The 24287-nt window shown below is 39.7% G+C and overlaps 1 protein-coding gene across 10 annotated transcripts in view; it reads right to left on the reverse strand.

The window, feature by feature from the left end:
- Positions 1-303: 303 nt before the first annotated feature.
- CC1H2orf76 (chromosome C1 C2orf76 homolog) overlaps positions 304-24287 on the reverse strand; it is a 61677-nt gene continuing 37693 nt past the window's right edge. For 9 of the 10 annotated variants that reach the window (XM_060625530.3, XM_060625527.3, XM_060625525.3 and 6 more), the window contains 4 exons: positions 22440-22490; positions 18049-18086; positions 8848-8929; positions 304-480 (listed from right to left, as the gene is read on the reverse strand). In XM_060625530.3, the coding sequence (XP_060481513.1) occupies positions 404-480; positions 8848-8929; positions 18049-18086; positions 22440-22490 (248 nt within the window). In that variant the 3' untranslated portion in view covers positions 304-403. The remainder of the gene's footprint in view (positions 481-8847; positions 8930-18048; positions 18087-22439; positions 22491-24287) is intronic. The other variant, XM_060625526.3, reaches the window with a different exon arrangement.

Genomic DNA, 24287 nt, shown 5'->3' on the forward strand with positions numbered 1-24287 from the left:
GAGAATCTCAAGTTGGACGCTTAACTGACTGAGCCACCCAGGCGCCCCATCTTCCAATCTTTTTAAGGAACCCAACATGCAAGCCACCCAAATAACCCCTAATTTCAGAAAAATAAGTTATGACTAGAGAACCAATCGTCCATGATGATTTTTGGATAACCATTTCTTTCACTTAAAAAAAAAAATCGTCTGTTTTTTTCTCATAAATAAATACATTATTTTACAACAAGAAAAAAAGAAAAAGTACAGACCTGCAGGGACAGAAAACACCACAGACTTCAGCAAAAATCGCAGAGCCTGCGATTAATTTTTTTAAGTTTATTTATCAATTTCAAAAAAAAAACTCACTAGTGGGATAAAAAGCTTAAGACAGGTTTGCAAAAAGGGAGACCCCAAAGGGTTTTCACCAGGATGAAATGGGATTAGCTTTGTAGTTCTTATAATCTTCTTCACAGAAGAATGCAATTTCAGTTTCATGAGCTGAAAAAAAAAAAAAAAAAGACAATGGAAAAAAAATGTTAATGTAAAACTAGATTTTTAAGCAAGTATTGAAATCCATATTACTCTGATTCAGTGTTTCAGACGTCGAAAGTGAGAAAAATGAGCTACTTGTTTGGTTTCACATTTCATCAAATCAACAAGAAGTATTGGTTGTTGTAAGAATTCTGAACTCGAATAATTTAAAATTAAAAAGAAAAATACACAAGAAAACAATTAAAAACAAGAATTCGTACAAGACTCTGGTGTCCAGGAAACCATAAAATTGTTCATGTTATAGACCTCTTAACAGTCCCAGAAAATTAACGTTTATTTTTTTTTCCCCAAATTTGCTGCTCAGTTACTGAAGGCGGAGGAAGAATGCTCTTTTTTTCTCTCTCTGAAATTAGCCTGTAGGTATAATAATTTAATACTTAGAGGATCAGTAGAATACTTTACAGATCACTTTACATTCTCCCTCATGACCCATCAAAATATGTGTCTGAAGAAGTTAATTTTTTGCCTGCTTATGACTAATTCATGAGGCTTCAACAATATGCAAAGTGAAAGACACAAATTGGCTTCTACCGCAATACCTTCAAACACCTCTAATTATTCACAGGGGATATAGCACAGCTAAAGGACCCACAGAGGGGCAAAGCAGTCACATTCTTTCAACCCAGCAGGTCAAGGACTCCGTCTTCTAAAACAATAAGTCAGCAACATTATTAATTCAGACTGGAGACAAATCTGATGGAAAGCCTTCCAATTATTAAACATGCAATTCTTTAAGGTGTGCGCCAACAAGTTCCACATTCGTTTTTTAAATTAAACCAGAAGTTAATACAGTCTGCTTAGCTTTTACAGAAAGAGCAAAAGGGCCTTCAGAATCTCGACAAGAAAACAGACAAGATTATTTGTAATGAATACTGATCACTCAATTAACATATCCTCTAAAAACAGACAAGTAAAACTCTTCAAGCCAAATAAATAGGATAATAGGGAAAGATGCCAAGGATTACCACCCCCGGGTCTCTTAGTTTACCAAACTCATCTCATCGCTAGAATTTACCACAAAAGAATGAAATTAAGGAGCTTGGCACAGCACTTCAGTTAAAAAAAAAAAAAAATGCTGGTCTTAAGAATATCAAATTTATTGTTTCTCAATCATGAGTTGCCCGTGCTCATTACAGAAAACACAGAAATGTGGAAAGAAGAAAATAAAGACACCCATAGTCTCAGATCCTCATTCCAGTCTCACTGCATCTTCAAGATTAAGTGGAGATGAATCTTGATGAAAATCAGATTACAATCTCGGCACAATGAGCCTGGGGGTGGGGAGGAGGTGGGCAGAGAGAAACTGAGAATCGGTGAGGAGGGGCTGTAAACAAATGCAGCCCAGGCAAACCAGAAGCTCACGTACAGCTACATTTTACAAGAAAACAGCCTTTAAAAGAATGGCTAAGAGGCCCCGCACTTGGAATCAGTAAACTGTTGACAAGGGGGCTTCAGAAAATTCAGTATTCAAAGAGAAGATGTTTTGGGGTCTGTCCTTTCTATAAAAAGCTCCCGGGGTTTCCTTTTTTGAAGTGAAGCAAGCCCAAAGGTAGACCTGTATCATTTACAAGCGATGCTAAGCATTCTTCAAATGGAGAATGGGCAAAAGGCACCCTGTTCTTAATAATCACAATGCAAAGTGTTATCTAGGATGTGCTATTTACATACAGAACTTTACACAGTGCTTTGCCCACACAGCACTTTGCTCAATACACACTAACTGTAATTACAGTTTTCACTTACTGCAGCTGACATTTATCTGTACCCCTTTTGAGAAAGGGATGCATCGTATGGTTCCTCAGTACCGCAGTAACAGGTTCAGAATAAGCGGATGTAAAGAAAACACTGACGAAGCGTTTTTGTTTTGACATGCAGGTTTGCTCGGGTTTAATTAACTTACAGATCAACTCATTATTTATCTAAAGTACTTATGCCTTCTCCCATAATACAGGCTCAAAATGAGATCCTCCTAAGATCAAGATTTTATTTCCAGATGAATACTTTTCCTCAAAAAAAAAAAAAAAAAAAAAAAAAAAAAAAACAAGACTGACAAATGGATTACACTCAAAAACTTCAGGCTGGTAAAACTGACACACTTAAAAAACTGGAAAACAAGACACAAATTCAAAGCAGGTTACTCGGAACACTAAAAAGTAAGACTTAAGACGTATTGTAAACTTTAGTAATGTGGTCCTCAAACAAAATGGAATGTTTTTTAAAATCTATAAAATTCTGTTGAAAATGTTTGAGACAACGATTTCCTGTATTGATGATGCAAATTTACTTGTGAATTTAAAATGAAAACAAATTACAAAAGATTTTCAAGACCTCTCCATAATCACCCTTTCGCACCATCATCCCTTAAATTCTTGCTTCTCCAATTCTATTTAAAATGGCTCCAGAAGAACCCTCGGGAAGGCTACTGTGTGCCAGTCCCCCAGGGCACCTGATTTTAAATTAAATGTGCTGTAGGCGACAGGGCACTCGGGTGCAGAGCGCCTTGGCAAGTGGATCTGAAATGAATGTAAAATCTAAAATCCAATAAATACATTGCCAGTTCATCCTTTGTCTTACCATCAAATGATATCAAGTAAGAATCCTTCAAATACCACGCACCATTTTAATGCAGACTTTCAAGTTTGCTGAAATGAACATAAGCCAGGACATTCAAACTTTGAAAATGAAATGAATAATTGTATACCATGTGTCTAAACAGGTCAGACACCATATACGTTCACCTTTAAAAGGAAAATAATAATGACTTTATATAAACGGATGTAAGAAAAACCAATTTTAAATGTGAAATCTCAAGGAAAATTCAAGGCAATCTGCTTAAACTCCTTAACTAGCTTATTTCAAAAAACTCACCCATCGACAAGGATTTATTGCAGTTTCAAACTCCCTAGCCTGTACTAGTCAGCACCAATGTAGCATAAGGCACAGTAACTGTTGTCTGAGAAGAGAGACAGAGACCTGTGCGCTGACTCTGTGGGACAGATAATGATCAAGGCAGTCTGTAATGTGATAATAATTGCAGATTATGGACACACGTACACACACACACACACACACACACACACACAATACGCGAAGAGCGAGGTTTGGTTTCTGCGGCAATTTGAGACCAAAAGGACAAAGTTCTGCCCTCTCTCCTGGCCCAGGAATACATCTTACCCTTGCAAGGTTCACAAAATCCCAATGTACAAATCATTCAAAACTGTGCTCACAGCTGAGTTATGTTTCTAACTTTGCACCAAAGGGATCAGGCAGAAAGTTCCCAAACACAGTGGTTTTTATTTTATGTTTGCTTCAAGCGTCTGGTGTTCCTGAGATCAGCTGGCAGAGAGGGTTTCAAGCTACAGTTTGAAGAAAACGAATAGTAAAAGAAATCTGACCTTTGACAGACTGGACACAGGCCTGTGATGTCCACAATGGTGAGGGGAAGGTAGAAAGGAAACAGTCCAGACCTCTTGCTCTGGAAGCCCAATTTCCTGGGTCTAGCACCTACTTCCCTGAGTACCAGACTATCACTGTGTTGATGTTTAAAGTACAGAACAGCCCCCTTCCCGCGCTGTCAAGGGAGGAGAGCACATCTGCCCGAAGATATTACTATCCAGAAGAGAAGGGGAAAGGGACCCAAACCTTCAGGAAACACAAATCAAACACGAGCCTGATAAAGGAATGGAAGCCAAAGAATCCCACAATATCAGCTGTACGTGTGAGGTCATCAGAAGGTGCTGGGCACAGAGTCAGGGATCTGGTCGTGGGCAGGCACCAAGAGGTGACACGCAGGAGGAAAACAGACCACAAGGGAGCTTTGGAAGGATCACAGGATCTGGTTTTATGCAAGCTCTTCCCTCAGATCAGCACTTCTGGTTTGGCCCACTGTATCTTGTCTTAAAATATTTCCAGCAAAACACAACTGGTTGAAAAGAGTTACCCTGCCACCATTTCTTTCCTAAGGAAAGAAGACTCAAAAGATAATAGTGGCAGAGTGTTGCAAAAGGAAAGAGATACCCCCAAAATACTTACATGCAAATCTACCACTTAGGGGAATCAGTGCACAAAACCACAATCATTAATAACAAGGTAAAAATCTTTCAATTACAAATAACAGTTCTGAGCCAAGCTTTCTTCTTCCTTCCAAAAAGCAAATCTTTTTCCTTCTGTCTTTTAGCTCTGAGTCCGCAAGCGAAAATTTGCCCTGACGTCAGGCGCAGAATATACAATTGGGATCTGCGATGCAGATAAAAGGTCGGAGCAGGAACTGGAGAATTTCTCCGTGAGAAAAGAGATCTTCAAACAAGTTTGTTCCCCTCATTTCCCCTCCACACACACAGTCCTTCTTTCCCTTTCATGAATTCTGCAGAGAAGTCATAATGATAAATTTGTTACATTGGCATTATTCCCATGGCAACTGGCTGTGATGGCAGAGTGACAGCTCTACAGCACGATCAAGTGGTACAAAGGGAGAGGGACGACGTCGAGTTTTTCCCTTAAACCTCTTAAAAACCGAACCAGACACAGCACTGAGGGAGGGGCAATTCCCCAGAAAAGTCGCACACTTCAAGGGTCGTTTTTACAACTCTACTCCCACTTAGAATTTTTGGTTGGTCTCCAGGGCCCGTCACCTCCTTCCCTAGGTGTTAAATGAAGCTTCTCCAGGGTACAGCTACACGGCCCCAGGCAACATGGAGGGACGTGTGGGACAGGAAGGCCACTCAGGCTGGGCCTAGCGTCACCCCTGAGCAGGGCTAGGGGCTTGCAAGGTTCTTGTACCACCCTGGGACTTGTGGAAAGGATCTGATTCTCGGCAAAGACCCATGGCTTTAAAACAGGAATGACAAAAAGATGGATTTGATGCTTACCTTCACAGGTGGTTCATTACATGAGTCTGAAAGGTTTTTTTTATTTTTCTTAATGTTTATTTATTCACTTTTTGAGAGAGACAGAGAGAGAGAGAGGGCATGCGCACGCGCGAGCGAGCTTGTGCAGGGGAGGGGCAGAGAGAAAGGGAGACACAGAATCCAAAGCAGGCTCCAGGTTCCGAGCTGTCAGCACAGAGCCTGACATGGGGCTCGAACTCACAAACTGTGAGATCATGATCTGAGCCGAAGTCGGACACTTAACCGAGCCACCCAGGTGCCCATACAGGAGTCTGAGATTAAAGAAAATTAAACCAACAATTCACATTTGCCAACTGCCTTCTCCAAAATGGTTTCCAAATAAGTATTTCTGAGGGTCTCTACGGACATCGTTCCAGATGCTTTCATATATTTTTTTCATTCAACTCTTAAGACAACAGTCTGACACAGGTCTAATTGGTTCTGTTTTGTGTTATAGAGATCAGAACATTCAAAAACACTAAATGGCTTCCCAAAGGTCACAAAATAAGTGAAATGCAGAGCCCTCACTCAAACCAATTTTCAGGAGTCTATTCTTTAAAATTGGTTCCTTAATTTACAAATTAAGTATATGTGAACTGTATAAAAATGTTCCACTACAAGAACAATTAGACAATATGGAGAGGAAAAAAAAATCAATTGTTTAAAGTGCCACCACCCGAAGAACCATTTCTAAAATTTTGTTACATGATCTTTTCTCCATATACACATACAGATGTGTAAACATATATTTTAAACAGTAATGGTATCACACAATATATTCTATTTCCATTCAATAAAGAAAGCTCTACACCAGTGATTTCACAAACAGGGAAGGGGAGAGAACCCCTGCCACCCCTCTGAAGGCACATCTCAACCTCCGGGGAGTCACAGAGTTTGAGGAAGCGTACTCCTGTTGGCCTGGTAACAGATACAAGACAAAGTTAAGGAGGGAGAAAGTCTCATTGGCCAAACTGACCTACAGGAAGTTAGAGGTAATATACATTCCCAAGAGTAGTACAAAAGAGTATCCACTTCCCAACATTCTCTTGGATACTACCACTTTTCTTCATGTCTGCTAGTCTTGAAACCACTACTTGTCAGGGCGCCTGGGCAGCTCAGTTGGTTAAGCGGCCGACTCTGGCTCGGGTCATGATTTCACGGTTCATGGGTTCGAGCCCCATGTCAGGCTGTATGCTGACAGCTTGGAGCCTGGAGTCAGCTTCGGATTCTGTGTCTCCCTCTCTCTCTGCCCCTCCCCTGCTCGTGCTCTATTTCTCAAAAATAAATATTTTTTTAAAATGTTTTTTAATGTTTAAAAGAAATAATAAATAACAAATTGGTACTTGTCCAAGGTCACCCAGCCAGTAAGTGGCAGAATGAGGTTGTAAACCCAAGCACTCTGGCTCCAGTCTCTAATTCTTAACCACTAGATTACTATTACTACATAAAATAGCATCTATCATCATGTATCTCTCTCTCTCAGGACTAATAAGGCTGAACTATTTTTCATATGTTAGCTATTTCTTCCACCAATAGGATTTCTTATCTTTTTCAAGCTAATTATAAGAGCTTTTATCAATTCAGGCTAATAACTTTTTTGTCATATACAAAGTATTTTTTTCATAGTTTGGTGTTTCTGCTTTAACTCTGTTTACAATTTTTAGTTTTTACGTGGTCAAATATATCATTTTGCCCCGATTTATGGCTCTGCCTTCAAAGTCATGCTTGGAGAGCTCTTCTCCCCATGATTATGAAATTACTAAGCTACATTTTATTTAAAAAAAAATTTTTTTTACATTGTGACATTTAATCAATCCACAACTTATTTTGGAATAAAGATTGAGATAAGGATTTAAATTTTATTTTCCTGAATGCTTTGGCAATGGGCCTGACATCATTTTCTAGCTAATTCACTCTTTCCCCACTTATTTGAGATGTCAAAACTGTATCATATTGTGAACTCTGACTTCTTTTTTAGTTTGCTTCTGATCTTTTCCATGCAGCTTTCAATCCGTACATTAATACCACAGCAATCTGTTATAATAATTACAGCTTTATGCGTTAGTAACAAGCGGGGCTAACTTCTAGGTGCTGTATGCGTCAATAACACAGGTGCCACTTGCTGTAATAATATAATAGCATTTGAAGAAATAAATGCCAAAATAAAAACTGTGTTTTCAAACAATAGCAATCTTACCTATTTATGATATGAAAAGACACTAAATCCAGCTAATAGTGGAAACAAACAGGGAAAGTCAGTCTAAGATTTTGTAACGTGTTATTCAAAATCCTACTTAAATTAGAAGACATGTCAAGGGGGCGCCTGGGTGGCTCAGTCGGTTAAGCGTCCGACTTCAGCTCAGGTCACGATCTCGCGGTCCGCGAGTTCGAGCCCCGCGTCGGGCTCTGGGCTGATGGCTCAGAGCCTGGAGCCTGCTTCCGATTCTGTGTCTCCCTCTCTCTCTGCCCCTCCCCCGTTCATGCTGTGTCTCTCTCTCTGTCTCAAAAATAAATAAACGTTAAAAAAAAAAAAAAAAAGAAGACATGTCAGGAACTTACCTTAGCCACACGGACCCTTCGAAACCAAACTCTTGACATATGTCACTAAAATGACTCAAGAGAACACCTGCCAAAAAGATGGAAAGCCTCCTAATAGGGACCTCACTTAGAGTACCCCTTAACCAGTACATGTAAATAATTATGAAGGAAGTGTGATCTGTGCTGTTTCATTAGAGTCACTGACCGCAGAGGTACGTCAGAGGCATAGTGCCTTTAACTGCTCACACCTCTGAAAATCTTCACTGCTATTGCCAGATGATCTTTAGGTGTACATACACAGAATTAGAGTGACATCTAATGGTCACAAAACATGTCACATGGTATTTCTTTAAAACAGAATCACATGCAGGTTGAAGAGCTAGGTGGGGCCCCTTTTCAACCGCACACACTAGGCTCCTGCTTGAAATTCCACGGCTTGGCGGGCCCTGAGTGATCCAGAAGACTATTAGAAACTGCGCTGCACGTTATACAAACAACATCTTACTTCATTATTCCACGTTACTTCTACCAGGTCCGTTTCTCTCAAACCGTCAGTTCAAATGATGCTGATAAGAGTAAGTAGGTTATTAAGTGAGTAATAACCTGTCAATCACTTAAAATAACTCTCAGCAGAATTCTGAGCATACCTGCTGAAAAGAACTATTTGCATTCTGCACATTTGGAGAGCAGATATCTCCTGCCCTCAGTCAAATGATCTGAATGTACATCATTCTCGTCCTCCTCCTCTGAATAATTATCAGGGAGTGTAAAGAGCACCCAGGGTAGCATTTACTTTGCGGTGAGTTATCCAAACATCATCAGCCGGGCGTCAGCAGAGAGGCTGGGGGAGCGAGCGCCCCTCCAGCACCGCAGGGCCCCTCTCGCTCACCGATTCCAGAGGCTCGCAGCGTGCTGTCTTCCTTCAGCATGAGTCTGTCGTCATCCTCCAGACTCAACACAAGCTCATTCGTCTGGAAAGAAAAAAAACCTGCATCTTACCAGTACTTATAGGTGCTTTGTGTTTGGTAAGACTTCTCGAAGACACAGGATTGTTACCCTGGGTCACGGCAATAACCGGAGTCACATGCTGTTCCCACCACCGACAGGGCAGAAGCACACACATGTGAGCACCCATTATGTGTGCTCGCTCCGCAAGGGCTGGGGAGCACAGGGCTTTGGCACCAGGTCCAGATTAAAATTTGGTTTCCACCAATGCCCCGCTGTGTATTCTCAACAAACGACACAGCCTCTCCAAGACTTAGTGTCCTCCTTTGTAGAAAAGGGGAGAGGAAGGAATCTTCTCTTTTGCCCTGTGGTGAAGATGAAATGAGACGAAACCATCAATATGTTATCCGTCACAGAGCAAGGACTCTTCACGTTAGCTGCTGCTATTCTGTTGTTGCTGTCGTCATCATCGTCATCATCATCATCATTATCTCATCCTCACAGTGTTCCAGGAGACCACCATCACCATCATCACCACCACCACTACCATTGTCATCATCATCATCGCCACAACCACCACCACCATCATCACCACCACCATCATCATCATCACCATCATCACCACCACCACCATCATCATCATCGCCACAACGACTACCACCACCACCATCATCATTGCCACAACCACTACCACCATCACCATCATCACCACCACCACCACCAACACCACCACCATCACCACCACCATCATCATTATCATCATCACCACCACCACCACCATCATCACTGCCACAACCACTACCACCATCATCATCATCACCACCACCACCACCAACATTATCATCACCACCACCATCATCATCGCCACAACCACTACCACCATCATCACTACATCATCACCATCATCATCACCACCACCACCATCATCATTGCCACGACTACCACCATCATCATCATCATCACCACCACCACCACCACCACCACCACCACCATCATCACCACCACCACCACCATCATTATCATCACCACCACCATCATCATTATCATCGCCACAACCACTGCCACCATCATCACTACCATCATCATCATCACCATCATCACCACCACCACCATCATCATTGCCACAACGACTACCACCATCATCACTACCACCACCATCATCATTGCCACAACCACTGCCACCATCATCATCACCACCACCACCACCACCAACACCACCACCATCACCACCACCATCATTATCATCACCACCACCATCATCATTATCATCATCTCCACAACCACTACCACCATCATCACTACCATCATCATGATCACCATCATCACCACCACCACCATCACCATTGCCACAACGACTACCACCATCATCATCATCACCACTACCATCATCATTATCATCATCGCCACAACCACTACCACCATCATCACTACCATCATCATCATCACCATCATCACCACCACCACCATCATCATCATTGCCACAACGACTACCACCATCATCATCATCATCACCACCACCACCATCATCATTGCCACAACCACTGCCACCATCATCATCACCACCACCATCATTATCATCATCACCACCACCACCATCATTATCATCACCACCACCATCATCGTTATCATCATCGCCACAACCACTACCACCATCATCATCACTACCACCACCACCATCATCATCACCACCATCACCATCATTATCATCATTGCCACCACCACCACCATCATCGCCACAACTACCACCATCATCATAATCACTACCACCATCACCATCATCACCACCACCACCATTATCATCACCACCACCACTGCCACCACCACCATCATCACATCACAACCACCACCATGATCATCACCACCACCACCATTATCATCATCATCACCACCATCATCATCATCGCCGCCACCACCACCACCATGATCATTACTGCCACTACCATCACCATCATCATCATCTCATCCTCACAGTATTTCAAGAAACAGAGAGGTTACAAAACAGACCCAGAGTACATGGAACTGAAGCCTGAGCTCTGACCAGCTTGACTTCAGGGAAAAACAAGCTTACCTCCATGTATCTAAAAACATTGCCCTATCGAGTAAACACATGATCCCATGTCATATTAACTTGATCCCATGTGATATTGACTGTAACCTTTCACGATGAGGTTTCAGGTGGTGGTGGATGAATCTGTCCTCCAATGATTTTTTTTTTTTACAAATCCAGTTAAATATTATAACTATAGGAGAAGACTTTGAGTTGATATCTGCCCCCAAAAAGCACACAGAGATGAACATACAATCCACTTGTCAACCAGAATGCAGCTGCTTAGCAACATAGTCTATTTCTAGAATATGGTTAAGAGGGAGAGTCAACAGAAAGGCCACTCCAGCAGCCAAAATAGAAGGCCCAGAAGCCATGCTCCACAGTTCACAACTTCACCTACTAGAGAGCACGGGGCTTGATCTCCAGAGCACAGAGATTAAACGGGCGGTGGCTGGGGGGGTGGGGTGGGGGGAGGGGGAATGTTATTTAAAACAAATCATTTTAGAATAGGTAACATACTCATAATACAAAATTCTCCAAGTACATATGGATGGAGTGTAAAGTACGTCTCCTTCCAATCCCTATCTACCAGGTGCCCAGTTCTCCTACAAATAACTTCTACTAATTCTGGTATATCCTTCCAGACACTGTGTCTGTATATGTTCATGCAGGCAGAAATGTGCATGTAAAATTTTTCAAACAAATAACAGCATATTGTACGCTATATTCTAACACTTTGCTTTTTTCTCTTAAAACATAGCTTAAAATCATTCCAAATTGGTATACGAGATGCCTCATAATTTAGCAAGGCTGCAGGGTATTCCACTGAAGAGACATAAACACATATACACACACTCTGTCCTCACTGATGGCCATTAGATTGTTTCCATCTCTTGCCACCGTAAAGAACCCTGCAACAAATAACCTCTCATACGTGTGATATTTTGCATACATACAAGTTTTATGGCTAAGATAGATTTTGCACAAGTTTTATATGTAAGATAAATTCCCAGAAGTAGAATCGTTGGGTCAGAGAATACACACAATTTTTTTCTGGCAGATATTGCTAAATTATGCTTCACAGAAGTGGTACCACTTTACAGGAACGCTACCAATTGCTGAGAGTACCTGTTTCTCACAGCCCCCCTGACACGGTGTATTATCAACACCGTCTAATCTTTGGCAACCTAACAGATGAAGATTATGTGCAGTCTTAATTTGTATTTATTTTGAGTAAAGTCATAAATATTTTGTTTTTTAATGGGCTCAAAGGATAATTTTTAAAAAATTTTTTTTAATGTTTTTATTTATTTTTGAGACAGAGAGAGACAGAGCATGAGCAGGGGAGGGGCAGAGAAAGAGGGAGACATAGAATTGGAAGCAGGCTCCAGGCTCTGAGCTGTCAGCACAGAGCCTGATGCGGGGCTCGAACTCACAGACTGTGAGATCATGACCTGAGCCGAGGTTGGACGCTCAACCGACTGAGCCACCCAGGTGCCCCAAGGATAATTTTTTTAAAAAGACTTTATTTTTAAGTAATCTCTATACCCAACATGGGACTTGAACTCATAACCCCGAGATCAAGAGTTACATGCTGTTCTGAGCCAGCCAGATGCCCCTCAAATGATAATTTTTTAAATAGAATTGTAATACACATACACACACACACACTAAGAAAACTAGGCCTTGTCTGTAATATAACTTAGAAAATTTTGCCCCAAACAAAAGAGACTTATAAATATGGAGAACAAACTGAGGGTTGCTGGAGGGGTTGTGGGAGGCGGGGATGGGCTAAATGGGTAAGGGGCATTAAGGAATCTACTGAAATCATTGCTTCACTATATACTAATTTGGATGTAAATTTTAAAAAATCAAAAATAAAGTTTAAAAAAAAGAAAAAAAAAGAAAATTTTGCTCCAGTGTTCATTCCTTCCTTGATTTTTTTCTTATAATGTTTTTTTTTTCTAGTAAAAGTGCTGAATGCCTGTTGAATAAATACATGAAGTAAACTTAGCAATTTTTCTGACAGTTTCTGGGTTTTCTACATCTTACTTAGAACGGCCTTCATTCCAAAATTCCTTCTAAAATTTCACGTTTTCTTCAAACATGTTCATCAATTTCATTTTTTCTAAGCTTTTAATTATGGAGAATCTCAAACATACACTGTATACCGAGCAGCATACTGAACCCTCCACGTACCCATCACCTGGCGCGAACAAATGATCTACCCGTGTTCAATCTGTTTCATCTACATTCTTACCTGTGGGCTCTACTGTCACACTTAAGTCATTAACCCAATGGATATTTATTTTGGCATGAAGAAAAGAATACGGATTCAATTTAGCGTTTTCTGGACGTCTCCCCAGTTGTCCCAGTAACACTTACACAATCCTCCATATTTTCTCTACAGCTTTGAATTTACTATCCACTAAATTACCATATATATTTGGGTCTCTTTCTGTACTTTTAATTCTGTGCCATTCACCTAACAGTTCATGTACTACGCTGTTTTATTTACTTTAGTTTAATCATATGGCTAATACATGTCAGGGCTGGCCACTCTCCTTTCTCTTCTTTTTCCTGACTGTTCTTACTTTTTGCATATTAGTATTACAATCAGCTTCTTTAATTCATATGTATACACAACTGCTGCTGTATTTTATTGGGGTGACATTAAATTCATAAGTTAACTAAGAGAAAACAGACATCTTCAAGCTGGTGCATCTTCCTATCCAAATACCCTAAGCATTTCCATTTAAGTCTTATGTTGGATCCTTTTGGTGTGTCTATTTTTTTTGTTGTTGTTGTTAAATTGAGGTAGAATTTCACATAAATAAAATGCAAAGATCTTAAGGGGAGTTCAGTTCAATGGACCTGGACAACTGAATAACCCTCACTAGCATTTTGAAGTTTTCTTCTTAAAGATCTTGCACATTTCTTAAAAAATTTCTTGCAGGGTATGACTTCTTCCTCTCAAAAACTTTTAACAAGAGTAGTTACCTGGTTTCCAAACTCACAATATAGGAGAAATTAGAGTTTTTATTTAAAAATAATTTTTTTTATGTTTATTTATTTTTGAATTTATTTGAGCACAAGTAGGGGAGGGACAGAGAGAGAGGGAGACACAGAATCCAAAGCAGACTCCAGGCTCTGAGCTGTCAGCACGGAGCCCGATGTGGGGCCCAAACCCAAGAACCTCGAGATCATAACCTGAGCCAAAGACGGACGCCCAACTGACTGAGCCACCCAGGCGCCCCTAGAGTTTTCATTTTAAAACTCTTTAATAGGAATTATTCTGACTTTACAAACAGCCCCATAATACACACACAGGTACATTTTCTTGATAACCATAAATCATATTACGGTAATTATTTACATTGTACTATTGATTGACTCATTCATTCAACAAAAACTGAGCTCAGGGGCACCTGGGTGGTTCAGTCGGTTGAGCATCTGACTTGAACTCAGATCATGATCTCGCAGTTCACGGGTTCAAGCCCTGTGTTGGGCTCTGTGCTGACAGCTCAGAGCCTGGAGCCTGCTTCTGATTCTGTGTCTCCCCCCGTCTCTCTCTCTGCCCCTCCCCTGCTCGTGCTCTGTCTCTCTCTCTCTCAAAAATAAATAAACATTGGGAAAAACAAAAAAACAAAAAACTGAGCTTATGAGCTCCAAACAGTAGGCTCCTCCAAACAGGAGGCTCTCACAGGAAGGTATCCAGATAGTTTCACTGTAATAGTGGGAAGAAATTTCTGTAGATACCTGGTAATTAAGAAGTCTCTAAAAGTAGAAAATTGAGGAAATGGGGGAAATGCCTTTGTGATCAAGGTCATTAAGACAGTTGGAAGTCTCTTCCTCTGGCTGAGGAAGGAGACTAAAACTACAGCTGGGTTGCTGGGTTGTTGGAAAACTGATGGGCTGGTCGCTGGTCCAGGGTTGCTTTACAAGCCCCACAGACGAGGAACAGAAAACGGAAAACAGAATGCAGATGGGGAAATGAGAAAAATGACTGGAAGCTGGATAAAGCACAAATGAGGGCTTTGGGGTTAAGTTTTTCTTAAGTTTTAAATCTGTATCTGTAAAAATATATTAACCCCTTTCCTTATAAAAAGCTGAAGAGAAAACGTGGAAGAATCATCCCTGGGGTGTATAGTCTGTATTTAACTAGAATGGTTATGGCTTAGATGAAAATTTATAAAGCCAGATTCCAGAAACATTCTAAAGCAACTTTATTTCTTTAAATAAAGACATTGTTCAACTGGAAAGATAAGCTCTAATTGTATAACTCTAACATGCCAGGTTGGAACATGTGTTTTAAATATAAGAAACGGGCTCCTGGGTGGCTTGGTTGGTTAAGCATCAGACTCTTGGTTTCGGCTCAGGTCATGATCTCACAGTTCATGAGTTCAAGTCCCATGTTGGGTTCTGCACTGGCAGCACGGAGCCTGCCTAGGATTCTCTCTCTCCCTCTCTCTCTCTGCCCCTGCTCCACTCTCTCTCTCAAAATAAATAAACTTAAAAAACCATTTTTAACATAAGAAACAATTCTAATAGATTTCCAACTACAAGAGGAAAATTTCCTGATTTTTTTTTTAAATGTCATGATATTGAGTATTTGAATATTATGAATCAGGTCTTTGTACCTCATCGTACGATCATATGGACAAGTCCAACAATGTAAAAATGCAACACTGAATGGAGAATGACATCACTCTATTTCACAACCTTTTCAAAGAGCATATTGTTTCCTTATAACTTTATTATATATATGTGTGTGTGTGTGCGCATGTATACATATGTATACATGTACATATGTATACATACATACGTATGTATGTATACACACACACACACGCACATATACGTATACGTATATATTTTTCTCCCTCTATAACAAGCCCAAACTTCCTATTCTCCACATTTTAGAGACAAGGTTGTAAACCCTCCTGTCCCAGAAAAAGAATGAAGTCGGCGGCCATAGTGGAGGGACATTCTAGCACTCACACAAAGTGCAGATTCCACACCGCAGCCCGGACACATGTGGCACTGAATTTTAAAGCATCTGACAAGGGGTAACGTCAAATTGGTACATATAATCCGTGGTATAAAAAAGTTAAATTACTGGAAAGAACTAGTCCTACCAGCACCTTGATTTTAGCCCAGTGAAACTAATTTTGGACTTCTGGCCTCCAAAACTAGAAGAGAATAAATGTGTGCTATTTTAAGCTACAAGGAAAAAAAAATGTGTTTTAAAGTTACTAATTCACAGTTGATAGCCATACCCTGATGCCATCTTCTTTGTAATGTCTGGTATATATTTACTTGAAGGCTGACTGAGTTTATGGTAGGCATCTATGACTAGAGAAGACAATGAAATTAGGTGAATTCAAAAATAAATACTTAATTCAAAAATCGATGGTGTGCCTGGGTGGCTCAGTCGGTGAAGCATCTGACTTCGGCTCAGGTCATGATCTTGTGGTCTGTGAGTTCGAGCCCCTCATCAGGCTCTGGGCTGACAGCTCAGAGCCTGGAGACTGCTTTGGATTCTGTGTCTCCCTCTTTCTCTGTCTCTCTCCAGTTTACCCTCTGTCTCACTCTCAAAAATAAATAAACATAACAAAATTTTTTAAATTGTTATAAAAACACTCTTATGAATGAGGCATTGTGCCAGATATTGGAGACACGAAGAACAGATTATGGTCCCTCATCCTTGACTAGTTTGTATAATAGACTAAGGTTACAGCTTTAATGAGGAGTCGATACAAAGTCATTGACATTCAAGAAAAAAGATCGCTTTAGTCTGTATGAGAAGCAAATTTTTTTTTTTTTAATTTTTTAACGTTTATTTATTTTTGAGAAAGAGAGAGACAGAGCATGAACGGGGGAGGGTCAGAGAGAGGGAGACACAGAATCCGAAACAGGCTCCAGGCTCTGAGCTGTCAGCACAGAGCCTGATGCTGGGCTCAAACCCACAGACCGCGAGATCATGACCCGAGCCAAAGTCGGCCGCTCAACCAACTGAGCCACCCAGGCGCCCCGAGAAGCAAATCTTTGATTGTGGCTTTATAAATACATTACTCTAAAAAAGTAAGAAAACAGACATATAAACACATGATAAGTAAACAGCTTTCTCCAGAGCAGGTAAGATACCATTAAGACTGCAGGCCATGCCCTGTGTGCAACTTGAAGGCATGTTCCCAAGAGCCAGAGTCCTGGACCTTCTCTTACACACAGAAAGAGATAGGTCAGAAAAAGCAAATTATTTTTACCTGCTTTTGGCTCTTTTCTTCTGGTACACAATTAAGAAAATCAAAGATATTGAACTGCCAGATAACAAATGGTTTCCTCTTTTTTTTTTTTTTTTTTGTAACCTAAATTTACTTTACCAAGTTTTATGCTTATGTTTATTTTATTTTAAATATTTGCTTGATATAGAATATGTATTCTTTGGGATGCCTGGGTGGCTCAGTCAGGTAAGCATCTGACTCTTGATTTTGGCTCAGGTCGTGATCTCACAGTTCATGAGTTTGAGCCCTACTTGGGATTCTCTCCCTCTCCCTCTCTCTCTGCCCCTCCCCTGCTCATGCTGGCTCACGCGCTCGCTCTTTACATAAATAAATAAATATTAAAAAAAAAATAACATGTATGCTTTTTTATAAATTTTTTTTTAACGTTTATTTATTTTTGAGACAGAGGGAGACAGAGCATGAACGGGGGAGGGCCAGAGAGAGGGAGACACAGAATCTGAAACAGGCTCCAGGCTCTGAGCTGTCAGCACAGAGCCCAACGCGGGGCTCAAACTCATGGACCGTAAGATCATGACCTGAGCCGAAGTTGGCCGCTTAACCGACTGAGCCACCCAGGCGCCCCAAAAATTAATACTTTTTAACAAGATCTACTACTCACAGGGATATGACTTGGTGAGGTTTTTTTTTTTTTCCTTAATGGAAAAGTAAGGCTGTAGGAAGGGTACTTATGAAATAAAAAAATGCTACTATAATGGAAAACATTTTAGGAGTGCACGCATTTGTTCCCTTATTCACTGAGACAGCCGACGACGATTACTTTCTACGTGCCAGATGCCGTACATATGAAACGTACCTTTGATTTATGTGCTTGATGAACAATCTTTAGTTTATCTGAAAGAAAGAAAGAAGTATTTTTACAAAGATTATTCTAAAACTTCATTTTAACAATTTGCAATGGAAAGATACAGCTACAGAACTGAGAAACTTACGTCCTTGCCTTACGACCAGTTCACTTAAAAATGTAGTGCAGTAGAAGAAAAAGTACCACTATAGGCCATTAAAGATCACTGTGTTTAAAGGTATCTGAAAGCTGTGGCCTTTGGCACACACAACTATATGCCGTAACCTGCAGTCACCTTGGCACACCTTCCCCTTAGAACAGAAGCCAGATGGATCATGTCACTCTGTCTTGTCCCTGGGGGGACTTGCAGAATGCTACAACGAGCAAATAATGTAAAAAAAATTATCAGACATTAACATAAGCAGTTCAAAACAATCTACCCGGCTCTCAGAATGCATACAAGTGGCAGGAGGTCAAAGGATCACCCTGGTAATCTGGCCAAGGCTGCTAATGTCCAGAGAGTACCAGTATTTGCCTCCTGGTTTTCAAATGATGCACAGGTTCACACGGTCTAATCTGCTTTATTCAATCCTCCTTCACTCTTTAATCTGTTTACCTTGAAGTCAGGCCACACTGTGCTTTTCCAAGAAGTAATTTCTCCGCATTGGGCAAATTCTGACTCTGTAACAATGACCTCTTAATTATAAATAGGCTCAGCATTCAACAGGCTTAAAGTCACAAAGTTTCCAATTCTTCACTTGGTTTTCTTTCACCATTTAATTAGTGTATTGTGATTACATGTATTATTATATCTGGATAAACTCTTAAGCTTAAACTAAAATTTATTTCTATCAATCATGCCGTTTGATTCCATAAGGAATTCCAATAGTAAAACAAAAGGATCTACTTTAAAAAAACAGGCCCTGATTTAACTCTGTTCTAATAACACAAAAGAATAGGGTAGCTATCCAGTTAAGAACTAGCACTCAGAGTTACCCATTATTTTAAAGTCAGCTTTCAATTATCAATTGCAATTTTTAATACAAGGTCAGCCTAATCCTAAAACTCTATGTATTGTTAAGAACTAAAACTAAATCTAATCTAAGTGAAAAATGAGTATTAGGAATGTAAATATACCACAATTGCTAAAAATAAGCTTATAAGGTACACAAGAAAATAAACAAATTGGCTTTTGGATTACCTATTATTCCAAGTTCCCTTTTCTCTTTTTCTCACTATAGACAGATACTGGTTTATTATTAGAGACAAGTTAGAAAAGCCAGTAACAGTTTTTTAAGTAAAAGGATCCTGCTTAGGGTTCAGTTGGTTAAGCATCTGACTTCGGCTTAGGTCATGTTCTCATGGTTTGTGGGTTTGAGCCCCAGGTCAGGCTCTGTGCTTACAGCTCGGAGCCTGGGGCCTGCTTCGGATTCTTTCTCCCTCCCTCTCTCTGCCCCTCCCCCACTTATGTGCACACATGTGTGTTCTCTATCTCTCAAAAGTAAATAAATAAACATTAAAATTTAAAAAAAAAAAGAATGAATCCCATTTAAAGCCTGTTACAATCAATATGCAAAACTGTAGTTTGGTCTTACCAAATATTAATTATGTTCTATATATTTTGCTAATGAGCCTTTAAATTACAAATATCTTTGTTCTAATGGGTTCTGCAAACCCATAATAAGAGGGCTACATTTTTTTTTTAGCAGAAGAAGAAATAATGTGAACAGAAATTTATAGATTTTTCCCTCCAACAGAAACGGGTAAGATGTGATAAGAAACAACAAGCTAGCAAAATATATTATATTAATAATAATGTCCCTTTCTTGTTAAACAATCTTTTTTCACTTGTTCTTACTTCTTTTTTTTAAAAAAACTGCATTGGGGCGCCTGGGTGGCTCAGTCGGTTGAGCGTCTGACTTTGGCTCAGGTCACGATCTTACGGCCCGTGAATTCGAACCCCGCGTCGCGCTCTGTGCTGACAGCTCAGAGCCTGGAGCCTGCTTCAGATTCTATGTCTCCCTACTCTCTGCCCCTTCCCCACTCATGCTCTGTCTCTATCTCAAAAATAAACATTAAAAATTTTTTTAAAATTAAAAATTAAAAAAATTTTTTAAACCTGCATTATTTTTTTAAATTTTCTTAATGTTTATTTATTTTTGAGAGAGAGACAGAGACAGAGCCCAAGCAGGGGAGGGACAAAGAGAGAGGGAGACACAGAATCTGAAGCAGGCTCCAAGCTCTGAGCTGTCGGCACAGAGCCCGACGTGGGGCTCGAACTCACAAGCCACGAGATCATGACCTGAGCTGAAGTTGAATGCTTAAACGACTGAGCCACCCAGGCACCCCCAAAAATATCTGCATTATTAACAGAAACAACATCTATGGGTATTGCACCCTTAATGGAAATTCCTTGAGGAACATAACCTCATAAAAATAAAAATAAAAAACTTGTTAGGTATTTGACGTGTTCACACGAGCATTGTTTAATCTGACACAGCCTCATGAAACAAACAGTATTAGAAGCTCCATGCTGCACAGCCACCAATATTTATTACACACATGCACAGTGTCTAGGTGACAAGGTTTAAAAATAAGACAGCATCCGATGTGCTTTAGAACACACAGTCTGGTCAGGATAAATCAATAATAGATGTAGATGACAATTAAATGGGAGAAGAGCCCATGAGAAATCTCAGACTCTCAAGTCGAGTGAGCCAGCCCTTTGCCCAAGGGCACAAAGACCGCAACCAACAGAGTGGAAATCTGACTCTGCACCCTTTCCACTCCCCATCACCCAATGGATTCTATTCCCACAGAGTATGTAGCAATACCGAAGGACAATGACAGGTGAGAAAGTAATGTTTGGCTGTTCTGAGTGAACACAAAGCAGCAGATTGTTACAAAGCCAAACCCAGACTGAGTTACTAAGTCCCTGGAAGTCTATCAAAACCCTAGTTCTCTAATTTCTAATTTCACAGATAAATGTATTCACTTCTTCTGCCAATTCACCTAAATAGTACACAAATCCTAGAACAAAGCAGTGTTAAAAAGGTGGAGAAATATAAAAGGCACATGATCTACCACCATGATGATTAATAGTCAGACATTCTAATGCCAGTATCTAAAACTTATTTTTCAAAATAACTTACATGGAACACAAGTTTGAGTATGTATGCATATGCATGTATATGCACACACACACACACACACACACACACACACACACACACAGAGGCACGCACGCACCATGCAAAAAAGGAAACGGCATTTGTAGGTTGATTCAAGTTTAAGGTTATATTGCAAGTGATTATACTCTGAAAGCCATGAAAGCCAGAATTGAGAAGTTTCATATTTACTTAACCATGCTTTTTTATTCCTTTCTCTTATTCAATATTTAGTATGTAAATTCTTTAAGCCCAATAAATCAAAGTACTTTCCACTCAGCGCCTTCAACTTCTGCTTGACTACCCCTTATGACCTCACAATTAGTCTCTGGATATTAAAATGCATACACACGGTGAAGATTGTGATTTCAAAGTATTTTAGGTCATAAGTTGCTCTACCAAATGGGAACAGAATTAAAAGCCACTCCAAAAAAAATGATCTAAGGTAATAAAAAATTTATACTTCAAAAAATGTCTGTACCAATTAACAGAAATATTTATTAGGTGCGTCATAATTTTCAAGTGAAGTCTCAGACTCAAAGTTTGATGAGTGTCATTCTGCTGAAGGTTAATAACCATGCCATCTTTTTACCAAATAATGAAACCCAACTTCCTGCCTCATTTCTACATTTTTAAACAACACTGCAACATACAAAACTGCTATGTAATATGCTCAAGTTACTGGCATTTAAATTAATGTTTAATCTCTTCTTTTAATTCCCAGTCTTTAATCACTTTTCTTTTCTGGTTACCTTACAAAGAAATTCATTTAATTTTTAAAAAATTTTTTTAATGTTTATTTATTTTTGAGAGACAGAGAGAACATGAGCGGAGGAGGGGCAGAGAGAGAGGGAGACACAGAATCCGAAGCAGGCTCCAGGCTCTGAGCTGTCAGCACACAGCCCGACGTGGGGCTCGAACTCACAAACCGCGAGATCACGACCTGAGCCGAAGCCAGATGCTTAACCGACTAAGCCACCCAGGCGCCCCAAGAAATTCATTTTAGACATGGTTTGCCAAATATGCTATTTATTCCTCATAAATAGGACACTTTCATACACAATTACAATTTAATGATACACCAGGATTTCGAGATTTCTAAATAAACTTCCATATTGGTTTTTATTTACAGATAGTAAACTAATTTTTAAAAACCAAATTCAAATTGCTAGCAACGTAAAACTAACGTGAAACTATATTAATATACACTTTTAAAGAATACGAAAAATTAGTTACCGTATTTATAATTTCTGAATGGTGGTGGCAGGCTGGTCCTCAAAGGAATATCTATAAAAGAAATATTATTTTTATTATATTCAAATAGACACTCATGGTATATGCATAGTCTTTTGCTCTGTTCTCCTAGACCTCCAGACTAAGCTACTTTGAAAAGGTCAATAGAACACAAAATGAAGCTAACATGCCACCAAAATCCAAAGGTCACCTAAAATAATGGAACCACTGAGAAGATGTTGAGCCGTTATTAGCTGAATTAAGGATTCAGCAACGTTCTTAAATGCACTGGCATTTTATTCAATACAACAGCATCTATGCACATTTGAAATATATAGCATTCATGTGTGAGGTAGTATTTTCTATACAGTTGATGTTAGTTTAGCATATGACCCCTTCAGGGTCTTTGGCCAATAGTGGAAACCAATGATCTAGAACAGTCATTACTCTTCCCAAAATTCAGACAACCTACAATATAACTACTCTACCTCAGCAAAGAATGCAAAAAAAAAAAAAAAACAAAAAACTAAATATTCTTTTTAAAGGAGTATTTCAAATACCAGTATTAGTTTTCATTAATAACATCTGATGCTACAATACCTACAGAGGGCAATCTGATATATATCAAAATTACATATGCATATACCCTTTGATCTAGCAATTCCACTTGGAGAATTGATCACAGAGATACACTTTGCACACTCTGCACACGTGTTCAATATGACACATATACCAGGATACTAACTGTAGCACTGGTTGCAATAGCAAATGCTTAGGAAAATCCAAAGAAATGTCCTCCGGTGGGGAGGCTTTGCAAATAAATTATAATATGCCCAAACAATGAGACATAGTTTTCAACTGTACAAAAAAAAAAAAAAAAAGAGGCCAAGAAAGCACTCTACTAATATAAGATCTTCAAGATATGTTAAAGGTAAAGAAAGGCTGACCATTATTTTTCAAGTAAGCCACGTTTTGAGTAAAATGGGGGAAAAATAAGTATATGTTTGTAACAATCGTAAAATTTGTATGGAACCACAAAAGACCCCAACTAGCCAAAGTAATGTTGAAAAAGAAAACCAAAGCGGGAGGCATCACAATCCCAGACTTTAGCCTCTACTACAAAGCTGTAATCATCAAGACAGCATGGTACTGGCACAAAAACAGACACTCAGATCAATAGAATAGAATAGAGAACCCAGAAATGGACCCACACATGGACGGCCAACTAATCTTTGACAAAACAGGAAAGAGTATCCAATGGAAAAAAATCTCTTTAGCAAATGGTGCTGGGAGAACTGGACAGCAACATGCAGAAGAATGAAACTGAACCACTTTCTTACACCATACACAAAAATAAACTCAAAATGGATGAAAGACCTAAATGTGAGACAGGAAACCATCAAAACCCTAGAGGAGAAAACAGGCAACAACCTCTTTGACCTCAGCCACAGCAATTTCTTGCTCAACACGTCTCCAAAGGCAAGGGAATTAAAAGCAAAAATGAACTATTGGGACCTCATCAAAATAAAAACCTTCTGCACAGCAAAGGAAACAATCAACAAAACTAAAAGGCAACCGACGTAATGGGAAAAGGTATTTGCAAATGACATATTGGATAAAGGGTTAGTATCCAAAATCTATAAAGAACTTACCAAACTCAACACCCAAAAAACAAATAATCCAGAGAAGAAATGGGCAAAATAGACACTTTTCCAAAGAAGACATCCAGATGGCCAACAGACACATGAAAAAATGCTCAACATCACTCATCATCAGGAAAATACAAATCAAAACCACAATGAAATACCACCTTACACCTATCAGAATGACTAACATGAACAACTCAGGCAA

Source organism: Panthera onca, chromosome C1 (assembly GCF_046562875.1).
Source record: "Panthera onca isolate mPanOnc1 chromosome C1, mPanOnc1 haplotype 2, whole genome shotgun sequence".
Classification (NCBI taxonomy): Eukaryota; Metazoa; Chordata; class Mammalia; order Carnivora; family Felidae; genus Panthera; species Panthera onca.